Source organism: Armigeres subalbatus, chromosome 2 (genome assembly GCF_024139115.2).
Source record: "Armigeres subalbatus isolate Guangzhou_Male chromosome 2, GZ_Asu_2, whole genome shotgun sequence".
NCBI classification, from domain to species: Eukaryota; Metazoa; Arthropoda; class Insecta; order Diptera; family Culicidae; genus Armigeres; species Armigeres subalbatus.
In genome coordinates, this window is record NC_085140.1 from 49,388,016 (window position 1) to 49,411,482 (window position 23,467).

Sequence of the window (23,467 nt, forward strand, 5' to 3'; positions counted from 1 at the left end):
TTCTGAAAAGAACCGATTCTCAATCTACAATGCACCTTTCTAATAACTCACAGCAACCAACCGTTAATTCGAACCTTGCGTACTGCAGCAGCATTTCACTGCTGCTGCTGCTGTCCGACAGCCACTCGAAGATTTTCCGCTAAGATTCCTTTTCACAATGTGCCTTTCTAATTACTAACTAACAGCAACCAAACGATGGACCGTACAAATATGTTTTGAGTGCAGCTGCTGTTGGTGCCGGCCTCTCGATGACCCGCTATCTGCTGAGACAGCTGCCCACGGCATTATCGTTGCGACAGTACTGTACGGTCTTGTCCGCTCTCCGTCAAATCTTGATTGAACTGAAGATAAGAGCTCTGCCCGTTAGTTGGATAATTTAGATGTCTGTGCTTGCGATTACCTTGCGGAGTTCAATTTTGCAATGAATTAGCGCTTTTAACCCATTGTTTTTAATAGTTGGGCGAAATCTTAAAGAGTTCGTCGACCGATTGATACCAAAATTTCCAAAATCGGTTGGAAGACGGCTGAGACACAAATTTTGATCTCCAGAATGACCCCCTATTTTCTTAAAGGACGTAATCCTACGTTAAAGCAGAGCTGATGTTAGCCTACTGTAATAGGAGAGCGATGTCTGAAGGTATGCGATTTCATCGAAGCATACCGTCGAGCACCTGGGATTTATGGATTTATTGACTAACGTTCGATTTAATTCCAATAGCCACTTCGACTACTAAAGCTATTCATGCAATAGTGAGGACCATGCCTAACGACAACAGTCGGAAAAGCTCCTCGCTAGAATTTCGTCATCGATATTGCCGCAAGAGTATCCCGTCTTGTGTACGACGTTGCGTTACGATCAGGGTTTGCAGATATCGCTCTCAAAATAACGAAAAACTATAAAAGAGAGACAAAATCCTCTTCGAATTATCACTAGCAATAGAAATAAATTTATCGCACTTTAATTGAAATTGTGAATTTTGAATTTTATCAGGTGGGAAAAAAGAAAATCGGATAGACAGCCCCCACCGAGAAGCTATGATAAAACGCTTCGCTCTCCCTCATTTTCTGTTCGAGATTATTTTTTCGCAGAGCTGTGAAAAACAAAATTGATATGGATCATCAAAGCTGATGCGTCCCGCAATTTTAGGTTTTTAAAGGAATTTATCATGGAGTAGCCCCCCAATGAGTTCCTTATCGTAACAGCTTGCGTAAAACATGTCTCACGGTGCGGTGTGCTACATATCATGAATCTATACGAGTGATAGATTTTGTATAAGATTCTGAGAGGAAGATATTTTTGTTTCGCGAGGGCGTACAAAAAAATATCTACAGAGAAAATACACGCCGAAATTATACGCATCACCCAAAGTCGCCAACCAGATTAATCAGCTTTACAAAAAAAAAAATCTAGGCATTCGGATCAAAAGTCATTTCCATCTAATGTATCATCACATTAGTTCACAGTAAATTTACACATTAAAAATGCCCCTGCTGAATCAAATTTAACATAACTGAACAAAACTTAAAGTTCTATAAATAAGCAGCGAAAGATGGTAAACCACAACTCACGTTCCCACACGTTCAACTACACACAACTCTACAAATATTTGGCAGTCAGTTGCTCGACCAGCTTGATGTACGCTTCCTTAGCCGCATCCTGGCTGGTGCCCTTCTGATCCGCCCACGCCTGCCACTTGGCCTTACCCTTCAAGTCGAACATGCCGGGCTTCTCGGTGGTGTTGTCCCCAACGGAGGCCTGCTTGAACAGGGCGTACAGCTCCAGGAGCTCCTGGTCCGACGGCCGTTTCGTGAAGGTCTTCACCTTTTCGGCGGCTTCGTTGAATTGCTGGACGGGAATATTTTTTATATCAGAAAACATTGCACAGGTGATTTCATTCTTGGTGATAAGATTGGAAAGGGTGAGTGATTTATGGTTATTATCATAAAATAAGTGAGTAGATATATTAGTACTGGAAAGAAGAAAAAATGATATTGTTTCGTAATAAAGCAAAGTCGTGTCGGAACGTTTTGCCTCAGCTTTTCTTATCAGTCAATTTACTTTTACTCGGCAGATCGGGCTAGTTCACATTTAATTTTAACGGTCGAAGGTTTCTTATCGGTTTGGATGAGCGTTGATGACTGTGTTCAATCTAAAGGTTGCAGAAGACCTGACAATTTTCAAGGTGAAATGAAAGTCAAATTAGCTGATTTTGTAATTTTCTAACGTTTAAAAACTTGTGGTGGCAAAACGCTTTTTCCAACGAGTAGATCAGAGAGACATTAACCACTTCCATTTTTTTTGATGATGTGAATATGGATGATCGTTTCCGGGAATGTTATACCTGTTTCTTAAACACAGATTAATTATTAATTATTAATTACCTGATCCAGAGACATGTTGAAAAGTTATATACAGCACAACTGAAATTAGAAGAATGAAAGAAAATAAATTACAAATTTATTTTTCCGGAGTAGAAAAACAGTTCTTCAATATCGTTTCATTTTACCTCAAACAGTATATTTAATTGATTAACTTTTTATCTTCGATATCAGGTCAAGTCTATTTATGGATAAACCGATCAAAAATTTCATAACCAAGCACATTGTATTTCCACAGTTGTTGTGACAATTTACGAATAGAGATAGCTATACTCGCAAATCTAAGCCAGCAAAAAAAAACAGCCATCATCTTTGTTAGGAGTACTTTACCTTCGGTAAACACTTTCGTGAATATTAATAGCCCTCTGTCATATCATACAGCATTTGAACTAGCAACTCGGGCCAACCCGGTCTCACTTCGTAGCTCTAAATCACTTATTAATACTGAAGCGACCGGAGGGCTGCGAAAAACCGAACTACAAGCTATTATCGGTCATTTGAGCACGCTATCATCCAATAGATAATCATGTTCACATATTCCCACTTATGACAATGCAATGTGCCGGCCGTGTTCATTATCATTCAATTGTTATAACATGACCGATTACCGTGGTACATAATACAACATGTTCAAGAATACATATGCGGGGAAGGTGGTTGATTACTTCAAACAACTTTCTTCTCAGGTTCTAAAAAAAAATGTGCTGTAAAATATCTTAATTGCGTGTTAAAAACCCAGCAAAACCCCTTATCAGGGATTGAATTCGAAGCTACTGGTTGACTTAGCATTTCAGCCTTGTGACCTTTTAAAAAGATTTACAGTTATTTGTAAAATTTACATTTTTTGTCTTACGTTGTCCTCGTACAAAACGATCAGTTTAGCATCATTAAGCTGTTTTCTTCCTCCACCTTCTCAAAGTTACCATTGAATAACCATCCGTTTGAAATTCCAAAAGGATTCCTATGGAAGACAAAAGGATTTTGATTGAAAGTTCAATAACCTTCCGTTCGGAAACCCAAAAGAATCTCGTTCTGCAGACCAGCATAATTCTGTTCCAAATTACAATTCTGTTCGGAAACCCAAACGAATTTCGAACGAAATTTTAAAAAATTCGTTCAAAAACCCAAAACTGTACCGTTTTGAAGCTCAACAGAATATCGTTCGAACGTCCAATAAAATAATGTTTAGACACCTAACAGAGTTTCAATCAGAAGTCCTAAAGCATTCAATTCAAAATCCCCTTCGGAAATCCCGAAAGAATACCGTTCTGAAGCCCAACAGATTTTCATTCGAAAGCTCTACAGAATTTTGTTCGGAAACCCAAAAGGATGCGTTCGGAATTCCAAAAGAATTCCGTTCAAAAGCCCAAAGAGGATTCCGTTTTGAAGCCCAAAATGACTCCTTCCAAAGTTCAAAAGGATTTCGATTGGAATCCCACAAAACAACGCTCTGAGGCCCAACAGATTTTCGTTCGAAAACTCAACAGAATTCTGTTCGCAAACCCAAGAGGATTCATTCGTAAGTCTCAAAGAATTCCGTATCTTTGGAAGTCCGAAAGGACTTCGTTCGAATGTTCAAAAACATTCCATTCGCAAACACAAAACAATACCTTTCTAGAGCCCAACAGAATTTCCATCAAAACCCCAACCATACCTAAAATCCTAATGGATTCCGTTCGGAAGTCCAAAACAATTCCGTTCTAAAGCCCAAAATGACTCCGTTCCAAAATATAAAAGGATTTCGATTTTAATCCCAAGAAACACCGTTCCGAGGCCCAACAGGTTTTTGTTCGAAAGTTCAACCGAATTTTGTTCGGAAACCCAAAAGGATTCGTTCCAAAGTCCCAAAGAATTTCATTCGAAAGCCCCAAAATGATTCCTTTCAGAAGTCCAAAAAAACCTGTTCGGAATCCCGGAAGGATTTATTTTTAAGCTCAAAAGGATTCCGTTCGGGAACCCAAAAATACTGTTCGCGTAGAAGAATTTCGTTTGAATACTCAGTATAATTCTGTTCGGAAACACAAAAGCATTTCGTAATGAATATAAATGAGTACTTTACCTTCGGTAAACACTTTCGTCCATATTAATAGCCCTCTGTCATCGGTTGGAGGTCCAAAAAAATCAGTTCGAAAGCTCAAACAATAGCCTTATTTGAAGTTCAGAAATATTATGTTCGAATGCCCAAAATGATTCCATTCCCGAAAAAACTACCTTTTTTAAGCCCAACAAAATTCTGTTTTAAAATTCAACTAAATTTCGTTCGGAGATCCAAAAGCCTTCCGAGATTTTAAAAAATCAGATCGAAATCCAAAAGAAAACCGTGCTAAAGCCCAACAGAATTTCGTTCTAAAGCCCAAAAATAAGTATGTTCTGAAGCCCAAAAGAAATTCGTTAAAAAGTCCAATCGAATTCCGTTCGGAAACTCAAGAAGTTTCGTCCGTGAGCCCGAAATAAACCCGTTCTGAAGCCAAACAGAATTCTGTTCGGGAGTCCAAAACTCCAAACAGTATTCTGCTTAAATACATAACAGAGTTCCGTTCGGAAGTCCAGGAGATTTTCGTTTTGAAACCCATAAAGGAATCGGTTCGGAAGCTCAAAAAGGGTTCCAGTTGGAAACCAAAACAGATTTCTCAGATAGCTAGAAAGAAAATCGTTAGAAAGTTCAAGAAGATTCTTTTCGAAAACACAATTCAATACCATTCTGAGGCATAACAGAATTTCGTTTGAAATCCCTATAGCATTTTGCTCGGTAACACATCATCTTGTGTATCCATACAAAAGGTAAAAAAAAATCCGTTCTGAAGTCCAAAAGATTTCTTTTAGATGATTAAAAGAATTCTGTTTGGAAGCCTAAACTGTTCGTTCAAAAGCCGAAAATGATTCCACTCGGAAATCAAAAAGAATTTTGTTTAAAAGTTCAAAAAGATTCCGTTCGAAGGCCAAATGAATACCGTGAATTTCACCGGGATTTAAACAAGTTTTGGAACTTTTACCAAAATTCATAAATCTGAGTGACGTTTTGTTGCTGGAATTCAGCAAATACTATACTGAAACTCAGCTAACAAACGTCATTTTTGCCGGAACATCAATTATTCAATTTTAGTTGCAGAAATAAAAACTGTGGATTCTATTCGGAACGCTTCTTAGATAAATTGACCTTTTGAATGAACTTCTTTTGGGCTTCCAAACGGAATCCATTGGGGTTTCTAGAAGGAATCTTTTTGGACAATTGGACATTTGAACATTTCGGACATTCGAGTCTTTCGGACTTCATAATTAAAACCGGCATCCGGGCATCAAACGGCATCTGTTACACGCGCGAATTACCTCCCTTTGCGAAGGTCCAGGCTGAACGAGGTAATAGTGGAAGACGTGTGCCGCAGCAGACCAACTCTAATAGATTTCACTCGGGATTCTCGATCCTTGCTAGTTGCGTTGCTCTGAAAGCCTATGTGAGCAACTTACAGCAGTGCGAATATTGAATCCAATCACTACCTCGTTACTGTATGCCTGCGCTCAAAACTCTCGACGGTGTACAACACGCGTCGAAGTCGGACGCCGCGGTTTAACATTGGGCGGCTACAAGACGGTAGACTAGCCCAAGAATACGCGCAGCAGCTGGAAGTGGCACTCCCAACGGAAGAGCAGCTAGGCGCATTGGAAGCACCGCAACCGCTGCACTTGGCACGGTGCCCCTGGATCAGAGAAACGACTAGTAGGACAGCGAATGTGAGCATTTAGTGGAAGAGAAGAATGCAGCATGAGCGAGATTGCTGCAACACCGCACGAGGGCGAACGAGGCACGATATAAACGGGCGCGGAACAGACAAAATTCGATTTTCCGGAGGAAGAAGCGCCAGCATGAAGATCGAAACCGTGAAGAGACGGAGGAACTGTACCGCGCTAATAACACATGAAAGTTCTATGAGAAGTTTAACCGTTCACGTAAGGGCCACGTGTCACAGCCCGACATGTGTAAGGACATTAACGGGAACCTTCTTACAAACGAGCGTGAGGTGATCCAAAGATGGCGCCAGCAATACGAAGAACACCTCAATGGTGATGTGGCAGATGAAGATGGCGGTATGGTGATGGACCTGGGAGAACGTGCGCAGGAAATAATTTTACCGGCTCCGGATCTCCAGGAAATCCAGGAGGAGATTGGCCGGCTGAAAAACAACAAAGCCCCTGGGGTTGACCAACTACCAGGAGAGCTATTTAAACACGGTGGTGAGGCACTGGCTAGAGCGCTGTACTATCTACAAAAAGGGCGATAAGCTTAATTGTAGCAACTACCGCGCAATCACATTGCTGAACGTTGCCTACAAGGTACTCTCCCAAATTTTATGCCATCGACTAGCATCAATTGCAAGGGAGTTCGTGAGGCAGTACCAGGCGGGTTTTATGGGCGAACGCTCCACCACGGACCAGCTGTTTGCCATTCGCCAAGTACTGCAGAAATGCCGCGAATATAACGTGCCCACACATCATCTATTCATCGACTTCAAAGCCGCATATGATACAATCGATCGGGACCAGCTATGGCATCTAAAGCACGAACACGGATTTCCGCACAAACTGACACGGTTGATCAAAGCGACGATGGATCGGGTGATGTGCGTAGTTCGAGTTTCAGGGGCATTCTCGAGTCCCTTCGAAACGCGCAGAGGATTACGGCAAGGTGATGGTCTTTCGTGTCTGTTATTCAACATCGCTTTGGAAGGGGTAATACGAAGAGCAGAGATTAACACGAGTGGTTCAATTTTCAATAAGTCCGTCCAGCTATTTGGCTTCGCCGACGACATAGATATTATGGCACGTAACTTTGAGAAGATGGAGGAAGCCTACATCAGACTGAAGAGGGAAGCCAAGCGGATCGAACTAGTCATCAACACGTCGAAGACGAAGTACATGATAGGAAGAGGTTCAAGAGAAGACAATGTGAGCCACCCACCGCGAGTTGACATCGGTGGTGACGAAATCGAGGTGGTAGAAGAATTTATGTACTTAGGCTCACTGGTGACTGCCGACAATGACACCAGCAGAGAAATTCGGAGACGCATAGTGGTTGGAAATCGTACGTACTTTGGACTCCGCAAGACGCTCCGATCGAATAGAGTTCGCCGCCGTACCAAACTGACCATCTACAAAACGCTCATTAGACCGGTAGTCCTCTATGGACACGAGACCTGGACGATGCTCGTGGAGGACCAACGCGCACTTGGAGTTTTCGAAAGGAAAGTGCTGCGTACCATCTATGGTGGGGTGCAGATGGCGGACGGTACGAGGAGGAGGCGAATGAATCACGAGTTGCATCAGCTGTTGGGAGAACCATCCATCGTCCACACCGCGAAAATCGGACGACTGCGGTGGGCCGGGCACGTAGCCAGAATGTCGGACAGTAACCCGGCAAAAATAGTTCTCGACAACGATCCGACGGGCACAAGAAAGCGAGGTGCGCAGCGGGCAAGGTGGATCGATCAGGTGGAAGATGACTTGCGGACCCTCCGTAGACTGCATGGTTGGCGACGTGTAGCCATGGACCGAGCCGAATGGAGAAGACTCTTATATACCGCACAGGCCACTTCGGCCTTAATCAGAATGAATAATAAAATAATAATACCATGTGGAAATAGTTCCTTCCTAATCTTCCCGCTAATATACTTTGCTCAGAAAGTTTAGGAAGGAAAGTATTTCCACATGATAGGGTACTAAATGTCAATGAAGGAAAAATACATACGATTTGACAGTTCGGTACCCAACATGTTTCGGACAGCAAAACAAAGGGAACCGAAGTGACAATCTTTATCTTGTAACTAAAATATCTTTTGGCAGAACAAATCGATATGAGTCATTTTTGCAATGACGAAAAATATGTAAGCCTTTAAATTTGTAAGCCTAAAAGTTGTGTACTAAATGAAAAATCTCATTTACTTCACAAGATCATTCCTGCCAATAAATTATATCTCTACAGCAGAGAACAATCAGATTGGATTCTATCATGTAACATTGTGTGAGGTAAGGAAAAGTAGACTGTTTTATCTTTCAAACACGAGCTGTATCAGGAATTGCAAAAAAAGTCTTTCAAATTCCCAAAAGATAATTTAATTTAATTTATCCGAATTACTGACTATTGTCCTTATTGTTCCATTATGCTAATTTGTCCAATTGTTTTGCCAAATTAACTCAATGAATCTTCCAGTTAGAATCAACCTCGTGTCATTGTCTCCATTAGTTCTTCAACATATTAAAGGTAAATTATTCCAAAAATCCTTTGATATTTTAGGCCTATTATCAAAGATTAGAAATAGCTGTACTTCGAAATCAAGAAGACTATTTCTCGATCCTAGAGCCAGAACGAAGCATGTTCCTCGATTTAAACCAGAACTATTGGTTTTCCATCTCTGAAGACAGCATAAATCTAAAACTTGCTGTTGTTGAAGAAAGGTCATCCAGGACAAGCGAATTGAAACTTGGTGAGAGAATTCTATTATATATTTTCACCAAATTATATTGAAACAATATGATTATAAACCATAAACAAAACCATCAGGGCACCCGATTGAAGCGATTTGGATAGGAAGAGTGGAATCGCCAACTTCCTATTGTTAACATCTCGTGGATAAAGGGCGGGCTCTTCTCCCCTTCTATTGGGTCAATCTGGGAAACGAGGGCTAGATTATATTATTGTATGTGTCTCTGCTTATGGAACCACCCCACCCATTTTGACCCTTCGTACAGGAGTTTGATGAAATACAAACAATAGTATAATCATGATCAAATCGTTTGTCAGATATGGCCAGTGCTATCGGCAGGTGCCTTGCTACAATAAATGGTAGTATCATCATCATCATTATCAAAGATTAGAAATCCAAAAAGGAATTCATTCGGAAGCTCAAAAGCATTCCGTTCGTAAATGCAAAAGGAATCCGCCGAAAACCCAAAAGAATACCGTGCTGAAGCTTAACAGAATTTTGAGCGACCAACAAAGTCTTCGATCGGAAAGCCGAAAAAGTTCAAAAGGAATCAGTTCGAAAATTCAAAAGGATTCCTTAGTTTAACATAATTCTGTTCGAAAACCCAATAGACATCTGTTCGGTAACCCAATGGCATTTTGCTGGGAAGCGCAAAAAGATTCCGTTCGGAAGATAAAAAGATTTAATACAGTTCTGCATAAGAACCTTACATAAACTGTATAATAATTGGGCATATACAATTTTTGGATGATTTTAATACAATCGTTGTATTGAAATTATACAGATTTGTATTATTTTAATACAATTTCTGTATAAAAACCTTACAGATTTGTATATGCCACATTTTTATACAATAATTGTAAGATCTGCTTTTTGGGTGTACCCAAAAGAATACCGTGCTGGAGCTAAACCGAATTTCATTCGAAAGCCTAATTCGTTCGAAAGCCCAACAACCCAGAAATTATTACGTTCAGAAGCCTAAAAGAATTCCGTTCGCAAATTTGAAAAGGTTCCGTTCGGAAACCCAAAAAAAATTGTGCTGAATCCCAAAAGAATTTCGTTCGAAGCCCAATAAAATTCCGTTAGAAAACCCAAAAACCTATAAAGTCCAAAAGGATTTTTTTTCAGAAGCCCAAAACGATTGCGTTCAAAAGTTCAAAAAATTATTTTTAATATTCAAAAAGATTTCGTACGAAAACCAAAAAGAACATCTTGCTGAAGTCTAAAAGAATTTCGTTCGAAAGCCCAAAATAATTCCGTTCGGAAACTCAAAAACCCAAAAAGGATTCCCCAGTTCAAGAAGTTTCTATCCCTAATCCCAAGTGCATTCCGCTTAAATTGTCTGAAGGATTCTGTGCGGAAACCAGAGAGAATATCATTCTGAAGAACAAAAGAATTTTGTTCGGAAGCCCAATAGAAATCGGCTCGAAAACACGAATAGGAATCCGTTCGGAAGCCGCAATACATTAAAAAAAATTGGGCTTCATAATGAACTTTTTTGGTTTAATGAATGGACATCTTTTGGGCCTCCTTAGATGAATAATTTTGGACTTCTAAACCGAATTCGTTTGTGCTTCCGAAGCTCACTCATATTTTTAGTATTTTTTTTTGGAACGAGAAAGGCATTAACACCACTAAATGGATTAATCAGATTTTTTTTGAAATTATGAAGTCGTTTACTTTGCTGCATTGCATCACTTGAGAATGATTATCAATCAACAATAACGCATCGATAAAATTACAATTAAGTGGTGGAATCAAATACACAGATTCTGTTTTCACATGATTTTTTTTTCGTTCGGGTTTTTGATCGTGTGATTTTAACTTACCACCAAAATGTCTTCAACATGTTTCAAAAAATCCAAATTAAATCAAAGATAAATCACATGATAATTAATATGTGTTGAACATTCAGGATGAGTGCAAAATTGAGAAAATGTAAATCGTGTAAAAATAGAATTCAGGAACTATTTTACCTTATTATATACAAGTGAAGGCTTGCCAATAAAACCTCTAAATAATTTTCCAGTCAACAATAATACTATCGAGAAGGTTTTTTTTAAATAAAACTGCTCATCGTTCCAGCCTCAGCTGCTACCGAATTTGAATAATTGATCACCTTGACAAACCGTGCGCTTTTTCGTTCTACTGTCCCCTAACAACGCTGCGTTGATATGAATGTGTAAATTAAAATTCTAATCGTATGACATCGAATCGGGTGGAACGTGGTCAAAGTTCTTCCCGGTCCGACGCGCTTGGTCTGTCAATATCGCTTATCGATGTAGATATGAAGCGTTTTTTTTCTTGTTCCTAATTTCGCATAAGGCTTTTTTCGGATCATCGCGTTTATTTGCGGCTCTGAGCAAAGTCAAGACAAGGCTAAAGTCGCTTTCGTATAGAATTCCACTATCGGCCAACGTTAACCCAGCTGCGGTGGTGGTGGCTTACCGTCTGCGAAGGTCAATATTGTGCTGGGTCACGGTGGTTAATAAATCGATTAATAGGTACTTTTTGCATAAAGGTGCCGGACATTGGACTATCGATCCAATCTTGAGACGCAGGTAATTACCATACTATTGGATGTGTTTGTATGACGTATGACGTTTAGCGTTATTGTGAGTATTATTTTTTGTTTGTTTTATTTTTTATTCCGGCCTTCGTACTGCCGTACTGCTAAATACAATGATACTTGAATCTGTCTGCAGAAGGGGCTTGGTTATGATCTGCAATGTTTTATTGCATTTGCATTATATAAGTCGCATCAAGTACAAGACACTGCAAACAGCTGAGGTCAAGAATCTATAAAGTTACAATCGAGTGATGGAATTTTATGGGATAGTACTAACTCTTATGACTCCTCGTCCTATGACAAGTAAAGGCATTCCAACACAAAGGGTTTAAAAATTTGCAATAATCTAGGGGAACGGTTCGCCACTTCATCTCATAGCTCCTATTTCCATCCCATCAAAAACAAAGCAATGGAAAGGAATTTGGTTTGTTTATTATTTTTGTGATTTTTTTCAGCAGTGAGCACGCATGTTGACAAAAAGAAGCGACGAATTTGGTGCCGTATGTCTTTTTTTAGCGATGAGATTGATATATGTACAGTGAGATGGAGATCGGAACAGTTCCCCTATGTACATAAAAATGAATTTCTGTCTGTCTGAACCTTATAGACTCCGAAACTACTGAACCGATCGGCGCAAAAAATTATATGCAGAGGTTTTTGGGGTCGGGGAAGGTTCTTAAGATGGTTTGAGATCCGTCCCTCCTTTGGAAAGGGGGGCTCCCATACAAATGAAACCGAAATTTCTGCATAACTCGAGAACTAATCAATTTTAGGCGAAACGAAGTTCGTCGGGTCTGCTAGTAGAAAATAAAATAGGGTTTCAGTAATTGCATAAGCTTCATATAAAAGTATTGATGAAACAAACGTAAATTTTAATAATTAAATTAGTAATTTGCTATTTTCAAAATTGTAATTGCTCTGGATTCTTTTAATAGGGAAAAAATACAGCACTGTGAATGCAGTCTTGGTTTAGATAGTGACCTGGCTTTATGCTAGTTCAGCAGGTATATAAACTTTTCTCATGGAAATTTCCATAAATAAATCAAAATTAGCAATCAACAACCGTTTACATTCTTCATAAATCAAATAAAATCTTTCCACAAAATATCAGTAGAAAGCAATGAAAAAATGATAATTTCCAACGGAAAATATGGCACACAATTTCTGCGTGACGACTCACTTTCCAAACTTATAAAATCATTACTTTTTGCGCTTTTCCCGAGTTTGTTAATGAGATCCATTAAACTACATCCGATATATTTCCAATAATAGGATTTAGTTCTGCTGTTGCCGACGACTGCCATTGCATGATTAACGTGCCGCTGAATTGCTACAGACACCTCCCTTTGTGAAAAAAAGCAGAATATGAAAAAAAAATCATTCAAAGGAAAGAAATCTTACTTTGGGAAAGGAGGTGGTTGTCTTGTCTTGTCTTGTCTTGTCTTAGCACATGCACAGTCAGTATTAAAAAGCATCCTGGAAATGTCGGTTGTATTCCCGAAGCATTTTCTTGTCTGCATCAATATTTGCAGCATATCATAAATATGACCCAAGTATTAAAACGGCCAGGCCCACCGTGCAGGCTTGAATTTGGGAGAAAATCCAAAACATCCCGGCAATCATATTATTTAGTAATAAATAACATGATCAACGAAGAGTTTTAAATCTACGAGAGGAAGAAACGAGGACAGCCGTACCAACCGTTTCACATTCAGGGGGAAAGATGATTGACGAAATCGTTGGGAGTGACTTTGCTAAGAAGATTAATGTACACTCCTTGGGTCTTCGACGTCTTGAGATGAGGCACAGTTTTTAGTCTAGTGCCCTGACTTATACACTGATGGGCAAAAGTATTCGCAAAAATTCAGATAGACTTCGGGAAAGGAGATGGTTGATTGAAAAACTAAGAAAAAGTGCTTACGTAATAAGTGTACGATCCCCAACCACCACCAATAGGGATTCAACGGGCGCCACCGCTTCCTGGGCAGAAACCATAAACAGATTAACGGAACATACTATGGCCTATTAGCGCCGCCCCTTTGTTAACTGTTATGGGTGAAAATATGATGTCCAACCTTTACGGTAAAAGTAAGCCCCTTTTGTTGGATACAAGAAAGCTGATTTACCGCGATCGCGAGCTATTTTGCTCGATATTCCGCAGAGGGATCTCTTATTGATGACGCGGGATGGTTGCTGCAGAGCATTTAGACTCAACGTGGTGTCTGTTGCGGTTTTGTTGTAAAGCATCAGCAGCACTTAAGAAAAAAAAACTGAAAATGTAAAAAACCATCGAGTGGCAGTTGTTGGCAACAACATTCACCCAAGATTCCAACAATCGTTTGTTTGCCGTTAGTAGTTTTAAATTCGCATAAAGACTTAAGAAACTTAAATCGGTTCTTTCCAGGGCCACCCCATCATATTAAAAGGAAGTTGATTTGAAACCAACTACTTCGAAGTGATAGAAATTCGATTCCACGAATGTTGAGATAATACTTCCTCTGAGGGCGCACCAGCACACATGTGGCATGTGTAAAATATGTCATCATCGCTCAAAGCCGTTCGTTGACATGAATGATGTCTCAGCAATTCTAGTCTGAGACATCAAATTACAATGCACACAGTTCAGTGCCTTCTCCAATTAACTGGCTTTGACTGTCTCCCGTAGGACGAATTTCGCGCCAACCCTTCTATGGGGCTGGCAGCACCATCTCAGAATCGAATGAAACTTGGTGGGCATAAAGATATGGTATTTCTAAGCCACCCTGCATACTTAGTTTTTCAAAAATTGTCAAGAGTAACATTTGATGAGGGCCTAATTTTTTTTCATGGATTTTTTATAAATCGATGTAACTCTAAAATGACAAGACTTACAAAAAAAGTGTTGTATGCCGGACTGTCGTGAAATTCCCAGAAGTTTTTTGGAAAAATATCCAAAAAACAAAATACCTATTTCTACACTGAAAAAAATTAGTTATAAAAACTAAAATCGATATTACAAAAAAACCTCATCTCAGAAATCGATGAAATTTTTTCTGCAGATAGGTATTTTAATTATCTAACTTTTCTGGGAATAATGTTCCTGTGACATATTTAAGGAAAAAAAGTTTTTCTAACAAAAACATGTCCATATTGAGTGAAAATTTATCAGCGTGTTTTATGCCTACAGCGCCAATTATAGGTTCAGCAGCCTATCATCTACCAACGACACATTTTGGGCGTATAAAAATTTGTTTGGGAAGCAATTTAGCATAATCTAACATAATTGTGGACCAACATTTGAAAAGGGTTTATGTTTTATTTGACTTTTTGTATCGAAGTAACTTAAAAACAATTACAAAAAAATAATTACTTTGAAAACGGGCAATGTTGCCGAAACGAAACTGAAGTGATATTCAATTGTAATAGTGGAAAAGAAGATGTTGTTTTTCAGCAAAGGCTAACCACTGAACGGTGTAATTTAGAAACCGTTATAAAGCCTGTAGATGATTTTGTATCGTATTTTATTGAAAAAATTGATAAACTTATAACTTAGGGAAGATCCATAAAGTACGTCACGCAAAAATTGGTGATTTTTGACCCCCCCTCCCCCATTCGTCACACTTTTTGTATTAAACCTCCAAAATTTTTGTATGAGTCGTCACGCTACTCGGACCCCCCCCCCCCCCCCGAAACGTGACGTACTTTGTGGATGGCCCCTTATGACATTATTTGCAAACAGCAATACACTTGAACAGTTAGATTTCTCTGAAAATTATTCATTCATTATCCAAAATGCTGCTCAAGGTTGGAATAATTCCCAGGCAACAATACATCCATTCGACGTTTACTTTAAAAGAAACGGTTAATTAGAAAACGTTAACTTTATTAATCAGAAGTAATGACCCATGACACAAAAGCTGTTCACTTATTCATTTTTAAATTAATTGACTTTTTGAAACAGTCGATCGATTTTACAAAAATTACTTTTGTGTTTGGGTAAGCTACAGCACATTATAAAAATAAAAGGATCTTTCCAAGTCTGTGTAATTTAAATTCAAAACATGGCTTAGAAGCAGAATGGCACTTTTTTACAACATCGCACGGAAAAGGCCCTTGCGAAGCTATTGGTGGCACTCTCAAACGAATGGCAAAACGAGCATCTCTTGCCAAAGATTATGGAAATACTATCAAGACTCATCGGGAGTTGTACGAATGGGCGAATGGGCACGTTTTCAATCAAACAAAAATATCATAAAATTACATTTCTGTTATATCACGTATGAGCAATACCGCCATCGGGGGTGGCAATGGGTCTGGGGGTGAGAATGGGTCATCGCTCTCACCGCGAGCATGGAGGGCGTAGAGAAAAATCGTTCAAAAAGGTCTCTTATATTTTTATCTTCTTGTCCTCAGATACATCCATTCTACAAGCATTCTAAGTAGCTGAAACAGTGACCCATTCTCACCCCCATTTGACCCATTGTCACCCCCGACGACGGTACTCAACAAGAGTTTGATGAACTTTTCAAAAAAGCAAAAACTATAATTGGCACACAAAAGCTTCGTTCTTTTATACCAATCGTTCATAATAAAATCCTGGCTAAAAATATTCCAACTCAGATGAAGACCCAAGAGTCTTTGAATTGTTCGACTAAGTTTACAAATTAATGAGTATTCAAGTAGAAATAAGAATTAAATGATAATTGAAGAAAAAATTAAAAAAATGCGGAAGTCCCCTTAATGAAATTACCTACCGAGCTTCACCGTTTGGAATCAAAATGTTTATCTGATTAAAAAAATAGACAATTTTAATCTTATCATTCATTAATTTATTTTCTCGGTGAACGAAACGCTCTTTTATGTTTCAGACTTCATAGTTCAGACAAATTTACAATAGTCCATCAAACATCACAATTTTGTAAATCTGGTCATTTGTGTGTAACATTGATATAAGCAATCTAGCAAAATATACGCCCTTGCCAAATGTTGGTCCACATTAAAGTTAGATTATGCTAAATTGCTTCCTAAACAAATTTTTATACTTCCAAAATGTGTCGTTGGTTGATGATAGGCTGCTGAACCTATAATTGGCGCTGCAGGCATAAAACACGCTGATAAATTTTCACTCAATATTGACATGAAAAAAGTTTTTGTTAGAAAAACTTTTTTTCCTTAAATATGTCACAGGAACATTATTCCCAGAAAAGTTAGATAATTAAAATACCTACCTGCAGAAAAAATTTCATCGATTTCTGAGATGAGGTTTTTTTGTAATATCGATTTTAATTTTTAAAACTAATTTTTTTCAGTGTAGAAATCGGTATTTTATTTTTTGGATATTTTCCAAAAAACTTCTGGGAATTTCACGACAGTCCGCCATACAACACTTTTTTGTAGGTCTTGTCATTTTAGAGTTACATCGATTTATAAAAAAATCCATGAAATAAATTAGGCCCTCATCAAATGTTACTCTTGATAATTTTTGAAAAACTAAGTATGCAGAGTGGCTTAGAAATACCATATCTTTATGCCCACCAAGTTTCACTCGATTCTGAGATGGTGCTGCCAACCGCTGGTCGAGTTGGCGCGAAATTCGTCGAAGGCAAATTTGTATTTGAAAGTTGCCAATAAATTCATTATCATCTCATTCGTTCACCTGGCAAGTTGTGAGTTATTTATGATGACAATCTTAGCACATTTAATTTACCACACACACTTTACATCCTAATCGCTCTTTGACGTAATGCTAACGTAATGTGGAGTAGAGATGTCAGTTCTTAACCGTCTGATGGATCCATTTGGTAATAATATTGGGGCCCAACGTTCGGCTTCCAATGCAGCTTCGAAATATACGTTATCAAAAGCACTCTCAATATCTAAGCATATCAATATGATTGCTTTCGAGTAAATGCTTTCCAGATATCGTAGACTACCTTATGCACAGAATTACAGTGGACATTTCGGGTTGGTAAGCATGTTGATTAACATGAAGAGGCAGATTGAATTGCAGTTTTTTTACAATCGGAAAATGATAAAACCGATTGGGTAATTTACTGTGGATATACAACAGAAAAGCATCCGAATGATATTCAAATGGCAAAAACAGCTCACCGCGGTGGAGGTTAGTACTCGGATTATGATGGCTTTTCCGCAAAACGAGACCTTTGAGTGGTCTTGTTGTTTAGGGGTTATCACGCCTGTCTAGAGAGTTGGAGGTGGATGGTTCGAGTCCCGCCAAGACACGTGGATTCTTTTTCGTAAATATGATATATCTGATTTTGTTATAAATTTTCCAAAAAAATTGTTATTTTTATGATAAAATAGTAACAAAATTTTATATCTTTTTGTTTCCAGTAGTGTAATTTTTTTTTTAATTAAATTAAGATATTTTAACAACATCCTGTACCATGGTTCTAACAAATTTTGTTATAAAAAATTTTATAACAAAATAACATATGTTGATATAGTTTTGATATGACCTTCTTGTCGGGAAGTTATTTAGCAAAAAAAGTGTAATTGTCTTTTTTGACTGATTTTTTTAAGGGATCAAACCCACCATCGCCTTATTCCGGGCGAATGCCTGTTAGGGTGGCTCAAAAAACACTTTTTCAAATTTTTTGATGGGCCCCCTTTTCCAATGGCCTACCCACCAGCACTAAAATCGACTCCTTAGAACAGAGAACATGTGTTTTGACGTAGGACTTACGTCTCTCTTTACTATACCGGGTGTCATTTCAAAATTTTCAAATCGACCGCGTTACGCTGTGTTGAAAGATTTCAAACGTAAATAGCTTTTGCCCTATTGAACAGTTTTCTGCAGTTAACCACTCAATCAACAGCTTTCAAGTATGCCTTTCATATTCATGCTTGATAATATCCGAAAACTTGTTTCAATAGGCCCAAAACTGTTTTCAAAGCAAAATATTGAATTCACGAGAACCTATAAATATGAGTACCGCATCATTCTTGCATCATTCCATTGCCACGCTCTGATTGGTGCAGACGTCAGCGAATGAGCTCTCGCTAGGTCAGGAAGGCATAAAAAAGCGCAGCACGATTTTTTTCCTCTCAATCTGACCCTGAGATCTGGCAAAGAACAGGCAAAGCAACCGCATCGCCAGAACTTTTGAAGTGTTGCTCCATCTTCCCTTGGCCGATGTCAACCAAATTTGAAACACATGTTCTCTAATTAATTGCATATTATTCGGCAACTCGGCCGTACGAAAACCATTTTTTTGTTAAATATCTTGGCTGTGTATATTCACAGCACATGTTTCGAAATGGACAAATTGATATGAATTTTGCGAAAAAGAATCCACGTGTCTTGGAGGGACTCGAACCCTCAACCTCCTACTCTCTAGATAGGCGTGATAACCCCTACACAACAAGACCACTTAAAGGGGCAGCAGGGACAGCAGGGACAGCATGATGTCCAAGGGCTTGACGACCCCTCCCCAGCTGTCTGCGAGTCAGGGAGAACTGCCTAGGGCGTGGTGGGATTTAGCAGTGGGCTCTGCTAAAATCCCTCCCAAAAAACCACAAGTGCCCGTAAGCGGACTCTATCAAAGCGACTGTGTGCCGCTTCAAAAGCACAAGCCCAGGGAGTGCCAATTGGCATGTGGAGTGTCCCTACTTCGGTAGGGTAGTGCGTGAGCTGCTTCGGCAGGGAGTGAGTGATCTGTTTGTGCTGAGGCAGGAGTGTCATAGCGTGTCGCCGCCGCTATTGTCACCTCGAAGCGCAGCAGAAGTCTGAGTATGGACTGCACATGCTGAGGTAGGAGTCGAGGTACCCATCGACACCTCGAGGCATTGCAGTGGAGTGTTAGAGTGGGCACCCGAAAAAGGGTCACATGGAGCGAATGGTCTTTGGAGAAGCTGCTTCGGCGGCAGGGTAGTAGTGGGTTGTACCCACACACCTACAGTTGTGCACATGTGGTGCATGGGGAGTGTCCCTGCTTCGGCAGGGTAGCGTGTGGTCTGCTTCGGCAGTGGTGTGATTGATCTGCTCGTGCTGAGGCAGGAGTGTCGTAGCGCAATATCTGTAGGCCCAGGCAGTTACCGCTATTGACACCTCGAGGCATGGCAGCGGAGCGTCCGGGAGAGCATCCAAGTAAGACTCAAATGGAGTGAATGGTGTGCGAGCACCCAAGTCAGTCTCGCGTGGGACGAGTGCCTGTGTGAGCGATAATGAGCGAGTACGCTTAGTACTGCCGTCCCCCCAGAAGTAGTACTGCGAGGTAGTTCCTGGGGGAAACGATGGTGGAGCCCAAGGGAGTTTAGTCGGTATTACCGGTATGGTCGAGTCCGACACTCCAGTACACTTCCGTGTGGTAGTTTGGCAACTACAATGCACGTGTACTGGGTTAGTGTGTAAATGCATTCTCCCTTGTAAAAAAAAAAAAAAAAAAGGTCACGTTTGCGGAACAGCCCTCAGAATCCGAGTACCAACCTCCACCGCGGTTAGCTCTCTTTTTTGCAGATTGAATATCTTTTGGATGCTTGATTTATCCAATCTCCACATGTGCTTCACTGTTGAATATCCACAGTCAAGCGAGTGCACATTGTTTTATTAAACGAGAGGATCGCACTCCATGCCCAACAGCAACGGGCTGGTATAGAATGCGAATCAATCGCACTCTGTTGTGCCATAGGCTTGCTTGGCTGAAGCATTTGATGAGTTTGATTGCCTTACGTACAAATCACTTACAAATCAAGCATCCGAAAGATATTCAATTTGCAAAAAATAGAGCTAACTGCGGTGGAGGTTGGTACTCGGATTCTGATGGCTTTTCCGCAAACGTGACCTTTAAGTGGTCTTGTTGTGTAGGGGTTATCACGCCTATCTAGAGAGTAGGATGTTGAGGGTTCGAGTCCCTCCAAGACACGTGCATTCTTTTTCGCAAAATTCATATCAATTTGTCCATTTACGAAACATGTGCTGTGAATATACACAGCCAAGATATTTAACAAAAAAATGGTTTTCGTACGGCCGAGTTGCCGAATAATATGCAATTAATTAGAGAACATGTGTTTCAAATTTGGTTGACATCGGCCAAGGGGTTTAGAAGTTATACTAAGTTGATCGATAACTAAAAACTACCCCCCTCCCTCACACCACCCCCTTTTTCAAAGATAATCACAATTCTTCTACTCTTATTTCCTTTATATAAAGAATGTGTGAAGTTTGGTTGAAATCGGTCAATGGGTTCAGAAGTTATGCTGGAACATACATACAAACATTGAGTTTTATATATGGTAAGACTGATGGGTCTAAAACTCTTTACTTCTAGTTTGTCAGTGGCTAAATTTCAAAATGTTTCGAATGAACGATTATCACTGAAATGTTATTTTTTTTCTGCGAATCTGCCGAACAGTTTTTTGTTTGCTTTCACTATTTACGGAGTTAGATCGTTAGTTTCGATAAGTTATACTGAATGATTGAATATATTTATTATTTAATATAAGTTAAGACGAGCCAGCTTTGGGTTGAAAGTCTCGCTAATAAAGACAAAAAAAGGAAAGTTACTGCGGCCAGCACGCTAATTCTGTAACTTGTGGTATTCAAACAACAAGTTGCTCGGCAGAATTGTAGAACGAATAACGCGCCTTTACAGCCCTTCATTTTGAATGTTCATTGAAGCGATTCAGAAATTAATGTTCTACGAGCATGAGCCTAACACGCGTATCTTTATGAAAAGATATCCGGAACATCCAAAGATTCTATATCCATGTATCCAGGTAAGTTGCGTATCTAAAGATATCTATCGATTCTTCGTTAGAAGAAGTGTAGTCGCCAAGCTGGAAAACTCCGTCCCTGCTAAACGGCGTCTATTCCAACTTGAGGTTTTCACAGAGCGGCTTTCACTGAATGCTTTCACGGTGCGTAACGGAAACCTTTATGCTATGATCGTCGGGGGTGACAATGGGTCTGGGGGTGAGAATGGGTCAGCATCCTCACCGACAATCTGAAAGTCTGATAACAAAATCGTTTAAAAGGGTCTCTTACAATTTGGTTTTCTTGCCCTCAGGTATATTAAATCCATTCTAGAAGCATTCTACATACAGTAGTTGAAACAATGACCCATTATCACCCCAGACGGCGGTAGTATAAAACAAATTTGCTGAACACAATTCGTGCTTGGAGTGGACATATAGTTTTTTAATTACACTTTGGCGTGCAAAAAAAAAGCCAAAAAATGATCAAACGACCACTTTAAGCTATAAAGATGAGAGTTACATTTTTCTTTTTTTTTTTTCATGTACAAATCTACAGGATAATTGAGGCTAAAGGAGGTATGTAATTACCAACTGTCACTCGTGACATTGCTAAATATGTAATCCCCGTGAAAGCAGTAATAGCGTAATATATTTCAATATCATGTAATAAGCTTCGTTTCAGCAACAACAAAGATTAAGTCACTTACTAAAGTGAATCCTAATCTAAGGCATGACTTTCTTCTCTCCATTTGTAATTTGAAAACAAAGAATGCTAAAATCGCACTAGTCCCCTTTCCTCGATGACCGCAAGGACGTGCACATGATTACAAGAAAATCTGGCATCAGAGCAATGGTTCGCTCTGGATTTCTGCCAAACAATGATGCAATTCGTTCAACAATTTCGTTTTTTATGCAACCCGTGGTTATCTAAAGGTCATGAAGATGCTCCAGAAAAGTTGATGAATATGAATTCATATCAGTTTAGTATTCCCGGTGATCGTTTTTCAAAACATGCCATAGGAGTCAGGCAAATACTGCGATATGCTTCAAGAGTGACTATAGAAAGTAAAATTCGCTCAAAATAATTATCTCATTCCTTAATTGATTGTCACAAGTACAACATTAACACAAGACCAATTTGAAATTTGAATTATTTGATTATTTTCAGGCTATATACAATATAGTCGAACATAAATGTGAACAAAACTAATCTCGTTTTCCCAAACCATTTTTCAATATTCAACGATTCTTCTACAACTAAATTAGTTTAGTGATATTTTCAGCCAACAAATCATAATAAACTAATGCAATTTCACCACATTCACTCGCAAAGGAATGTTCCTTTTTACGCCACGGTTTCTGGTCACTCGCGCAGCCCGTAGACACCGTACCACTTCACGATGACCGCTGCCTTTAGCTACTCCTATCGCGCATATTTATTGCCTGCTTAAATTGACGCTCCTCGTTCCGTTCAGTCCACTTGAACGTTGATTAAACGATGGAATCAGTAACTAGCAATCACCATTGACTGTAGGACTTGGAACAGCTCCGGCTCTCCACAAACAACTCATTGTCGCCAAGACTGGGGTTTGATTACGTGTAATGAAAATGCATTTCTTTTTACGTACAAAAGTGCTAACCCCAAATAGCATATTCATTTCCAAACATGATTCTTCAAAATCCGCGAATTTTCTTGAAACCTTTGAACTGCAAAAGATTTCAAATTCATTGTTTCACTACCTCACACCAAGTTCTTGTAACACATCTGTTTAGATTCCCACGCCTCTGTTTGAACGTTTAATTATTACCCACTTATTTATGCACGTACTTAAAGACTCTTCTTTCAATTTTCCTCTAATAACCACCTATCAGCTATACCAAGTTAAACGACAGAACTTTGCCCACCCTACCTTAGTACAATACTCGCCACTACATGGAATGGAACACCGAACCTACCTATCTTAACTGGCCGATGGACTAAGTAGAACTGAATGGAACCGATGGACAGCGAGTAATCGAGCACTGAGCTGAGACCGACTGCTGCAAGCCGCCAAAACTGATTGCACGCGTACGCGCACCAACAATCGCGCCAAGACTTGCCCTCGCCATGCGTATAGGCACTGGCTGACTGAGTTGGGCACCCAGCCCAAGCTTGCGTTATCAGCGAACGTGATCGCCTGACGACCATGCAGTGTCAGTATCTCGTTCGGACGATTTTCTAAGTGTCAGTTTCAGGGCGGGAAAAACCGCGATGTTGACTTTTAACTTTTACGGATTAAGAACCCACCACCAAAACTCAAAACCAGTCCAATCGTTTGGCATCAAAATCACAATGTATTCATTGTAT

At 39.5% G+C, this 23,467-nt stretch overlaps 1 protein-coding gene across 2 annotated transcripts; it reads right to left on the minus strand.

The window, feature by feature from the left end:
- Nucleotides 1-1,443: 1,443 nt before the first annotated feature.
- On the minus strand, nucleotides 1,444-23,197 carry LOC134218556 (acyl-CoA-binding protein homolog). Of its 2 annotated transcripts, none has more exons than XM_062697693.1 (3): nucleotides 23,077-23,197; nucleotides 2,383-2,421; nucleotides 1,444-1,846 (listed from the first exon to the last, which is right to left on the minus strand). In XM_062697693.1, exons 2-3 carry the CDS (start codon nucleotides 2,395-2,397, stop codon nucleotides 1,598-1,600), a joined length of 264 nt encoding a protein of 87 aa, XP_062553677.1. In that variant the 5' UTR covers nucleotides 2,398-2,421; nucleotides 23,077-23,197; the 3' UTR covers nucleotides 1,444-1,597. The 2 variants fall into 2 exon arrangements, with proteins under 2 accessions (XP_062553677.1, XP_062553678.1); XM_062697694.1 differs by having other exon boundaries at nucleotides 23,031-23,110.
- Nucleotides 23,198-23,467: the final 270 nt, after the last annotated feature.